This window comes from Pterocles gutturalis, unplaced genomic scaffold (genome assembly GCF_000699245.1).
Source record: "Pterocles gutturalis isolate BGI_N339 unplaced genomic scaffold, ASM69924v1 scaffold8936, whole genome shotgun sequence".
Lineage (NCBI taxonomy): Eukaryota > Metazoa > Chordata > Aves > Pterocliformes > Pteroclidae > Pterocles > Pterocles gutturalis.
In genome coordinates, this window is record NW_010105407.1 from 24,576 (window position 1) to 29,103 (window position 4,528).

The 4,528-nt window shown below is 43.8% G+C and overlaps 1 protein-coding gene across 1 annotated transcript; it reads right to left on the reverse strand.

Moving 5' to 3' along the window:
* Positions 1 to 1,284: 1,284 nt before the first annotated feature.
* LOC104471882 (gap junction alpha-3 protein) lies at positions 1,285 to 2,820 on the reverse strand. The gene has a single exon (XM_010087378.1). It carries the CDS (start codon positions 2,818 to 2,820, stop codon positions 1,285 to 1,287), a length of 1,536 nt encoding a protein of 511 aa, XP_010085680.1.
* Between the last annotated feature and the right edge of the window lie 1,708 nt (positions 2,821 to 4,528).

The following is a 4,528-nucleotide window of genomic DNA, read 5'->3' on the forward strand; positions in this document are numbered from 1 at the left end:
TTTTCTGCAATACAATATTGTCTAAATTTGTTTTCACTGACCTGTAAGACACCACAGATTGTTAAACGAAAGGGTAGAACACAACAGGAAATAATGTTTTGGGAATTTTACCATTACTAAGTTTCTTTCCCCTTACATTTTCTTGTAAGATCAAAGATCAAACTAAAATTATTAAGTACAGAGTCAAGCAACTTTAAACCTACAGATCAAAATTACTCTCAAAATGTTCAAATACTTAAAAATAAGCACTCTCAAGTTTACTTCTAAAAAGCATTTTTCCAACAAACCTAAGCTGATATCTAATAGTTTAAAATGCAGAGCTGTACTTTATCCTATTGTTTGTCCATGGGCAACGTATGGGGCCACAATGTATTGAAATCATAATCCTTGCTTTCTGAAGATAAATTGTTCTGTGTAATAATTTCTGAGGTGTGGTTTAAACTCCTGTCCTCCTCTAGGCCATTTCAGAAGTCATCTAAAATTATAATCAAACATGCTCAAACATATTTGTGGGCTTAAAAACATGGTATGATCATGGTCGGCAAACACTGGATGGAAGGTCAAACTGAACGCTTCCTAACAGGTCAAGAGTAAAAAAAAAAATTATAGAAAGATGAACCTCAAAAATCTATTACAGGGGTTACCTAAACTTTGCCCAGCCAAGGACCACACTGGTGATTTGCCATGAGCATAAAGGCTTCATTAAGTCATGTTATATGGAAGAGACTGAATCACTTTTAATATGGCAAGTTGGTCCGTAGAGATGACAGGTGCCAACTGGCAATATGCCACCCTGATGTTTGCCATAGGGCTACCTAAGATTTAAGAGGAAGAAAACAAGCCATAGCATCCACTCGTGTAGAGCTTATGTGAAAAAGGGTGGAAGTGAAAGCAAGGGCGGCAAGAGGGAGATGACGGCCGGGCACATGGGCACTAGGGATATTAACATTTTTCTCAGATGAAAGTCAGCCTCAGGGCACATGACCAGCTACCATCATCACCTGTTATCTGTGCAGGCCTCCCCTATGGCTGCCTTTGGGAGACCTGCCATGGACACGAAGGAAAGCGGGATTGGTCCCCTGGCTCACGGGCTGCGCTTCGGCCACCCCTGACCTATTAGAAAATGTTGCTATTTTTCCCACTACAACTCACAGAGTGCAAAAACAGCAAGCGTCAAAGTTTGAAACCCAGGCCTTCCCACCCACACCAGGTTTGGCCTCCCTGGGCAGCTCCTCTGCCCGCTCTGCCTTCCATCACCTGCTCCTCTGAGCAGAGGCGACTGCACTACACGGCCAGGTCATCCGACCTGGCTCTGCAGCTGCTCGACTTACTGGCCCTGCTCAAGCGCCGCATGTCTACGAGCAGCGGTGGCTCATGCATCTCCACAGTGGTGCAGGCAGCTGAGACAGACCGCTCCTCTGACACCTCCTCCTCACCCTCCACATCACACTTGCTGCCACTTGCCCCACTCAGGCTGGTACTGCTGCCACTGTTGGCCATGGCAAGAAGCGGCCCAGCTGGGGGTGGGAGTAGCTGCTCCAGTGGCTCTTCCTGCTCTGGAAGTGGATGCCGGACACTGCAGGGGGTAGAGGAGCCTGCCGAACTGGAGGGCACCTTCCCCTGCTGCTCAGCTGCCATGTTGACCCAGTTCTGCTCGGTCGCCAGGGCACGTCTGTTGCTGTTGAAGTAGTTGATGACAGCTGGCGTAGGCGTGGGGATGGGAGTTGGGATGGTGACAGGAGTGGAGATGGGTGTGGGAGTTACAGCACGATGCCTCTCCTCAGGAACTGGTGGAGCAACACGGTAACTGGCCATGGAGGCCGTGTTGGAGGGAGGCCGTGGTCTTGGAGCAGCCGCAGGATAGTACGATGCCATGGTCACTGGGGTTAGCAGCGGTGTGACAGCATGGGTGTCAGGCAGAACAGGGTGGGGCACAGCAGTTGTTACCACCACAGGTGCTGCTGGTGGTGGCAGGGCAACAGGTTTGGGCTCCCCTGTTACCATGACTGGTGTCATTGTTGCAACAGGCATCTCAAGGCTGTACCGGCTTGTCATGCCCTGCTTAAGCTTCTTCCACCCCAAGTGATAGATCTCAAGCATGTTCAGCAGCAGGGAGACAGAGGCCACCACCAACATGAAAATTATGAAGATGGTCTTCTCAGTGGGCCTTGAGATGAAGCAGTCCACAGTGTGGGGGCAAGGTGAACGGCTGCACTGGTAGACTGGCTTTAGCTCGAAGCCATATAGGAAGTACTGGCCCACAATGAAGCCCACCTCAAACAGTGTCTTGAAAATTATGTTGAAGACGTAGGTACGGAGCAGGGCACCCCCCATACGGATTCTACCACGTTCATCACGGATCGGCAGCCTCTCCTTCCCCCTTTTGCCAAAAGGATCTTTGATGTTATTGCTGCCTGCTCCACCACCACTTCCAGGCACTGCTGCCCCTGGGTAGTTGCTGTCTTTGACGTTTCCCTTCTTTTTCAGCTCTTCTTTCTCTTTCCTCTTCTCCTCCATGCGTACGATGTGCAGCACATGGCCCAGGTAGATGAGGGTGGGAGTGGAGACGAAAATGATCTGCAGCACCCAGAAGCGGATGTGAGAAATGGGGAAGGCTTTGTCATAGCAAACATTTTCACAACCAGGTTGTTGAGTGTTGCACGTAAAGTCCGACTGCTCGTCTCCCCAGACCTCCTCAGCAGCAGCCCCCAGCACCAGTATCCTGAAGATAAACAGTACCGTCAGCCAAACCTTGCCAATAACCGTGGAGTGCTCCTGTGCATTCTCTAACAGTCTCCCCAGAAAGCTCCAGTCACCCATTGTTTCAGATTTCTAACCTACAATAAGAACATCAGAGCAATTAGAGCAATGTTAAAAAAAACCTCATAATCACACAATGCCAGGGCACAACAGATTGATCCTCAACAAATGACACTTCTTAAGTGCGCTTCCTTTTGCAAAATATTGCACACATGTTAAGAACTACATAACCAACTCCCCCATGGCAGGGGGGTTGGAACCAGACGATCTTTAAGGTCCTTTCCAACCCAAACCATGCTATGATTCTGTGATTCCATAACCCTGTAACCATGCAGCCATAAGTTTTGGTGAGCACAGAAGTGGGACGTTTAGTGCTTTCACCAAGCCAATACAGGTTTAAGTATCTCTACATAACAGATAAGAAAGATTCATAACTAGAATTTCTACAAGATTTAAATATTTTAAAACCATGATGTCTCTGTTTCCTCTACCTGACATGCCTCTAACTGTTCTTGCCTATTGTTAGAAAAGAACAGATGGAAATCAGTTCAATTAAGCAGAATATTCCTACTATTAATGTGACTGTATTTGTATCAGAGTGTGATACAAAGTTTGCCTAACTCTAGTCATTTTATTGTTATCAGGACTTATTTACTCCAGCATTCAGGAGGTTAGTAATGTCCCAGGTCTCTGCTACTTTCATACTGTACAAACACAGAAAAATAATAACTCAAAACCTATGGAATTTACAGTTTAATTTTGGAATATGTACACCAACAAGGACATTCTCAAAGCCTAGTCTTTATTTCTAAAAAGAAAGAACTATTTGAATAACTTGAAATATTGGGAAGAACAAGAAATTCTGAGAGGAATGTCGGAAAGGTTTCTGTGGCATTTCCCCTAGTGTCCTGACAGCTGGTGTTACTGAACCACATGGACTGCAACATTATTTAAAAAACAACAAACCAAAAAGAAACCTCAAGAGCACTTCAGCAACTGTGCACAGAGATTTTCTTGGAAAAATAAAATTGCATACTATGACCCTACTTCTGTGACAAACAACTGATATATTTTCTCAATAGTTTCCACCACTTCATGTATGATAGGCTTCCCATGTCCAATTCTACGCAGCAACACAATTGCTGATTTGGAAGGCCTTAAGTACAAGAATTCTTTTTTTAAGATCAGATTCCTCACAAGCTGCCTTAAATTGAGAAACAAGCTACTATCTGCTGGTATCACTTCTGTTATCCTTGGTCTGTTCCTGATTCAAATATATGTACTTGAATATATTTAAGAAGTACATTTCAGTCTCCTTATGAACACACTTCTATATTTTATATGTCAACTTTCATCTGAAAACAAAATATAAGACTTTACCTTTAGGTAACTTCAATACCTTCAGAAATACTTATAATTCAGATATAACAATCTGCATGCAAAAAAACACTATCAGAAAAGACTGATTGTCTTTTTTTAAAATCTCAGAATATTTAAAAAATATAACTGAATTACACTTTACTCCTTTAATTTTTATATTTATACTTCTTGTCCAAATAGCCATCTGTCTTACAATTCCCAAGAAGAAAAGGCATTCATCATTACAGGTAGGAATTTACCACTTAGAAAATGTACTATTCTCAGTATTATATTTACTGAACAATTATCTAGTGATTAGTGGAAGAAAAAAAAATCACAATTTGTAAAAAGTAAGGGAAAGATGGCAAATAATGCCACCTAATTTATTCTCAAACATCGTCTATTCACT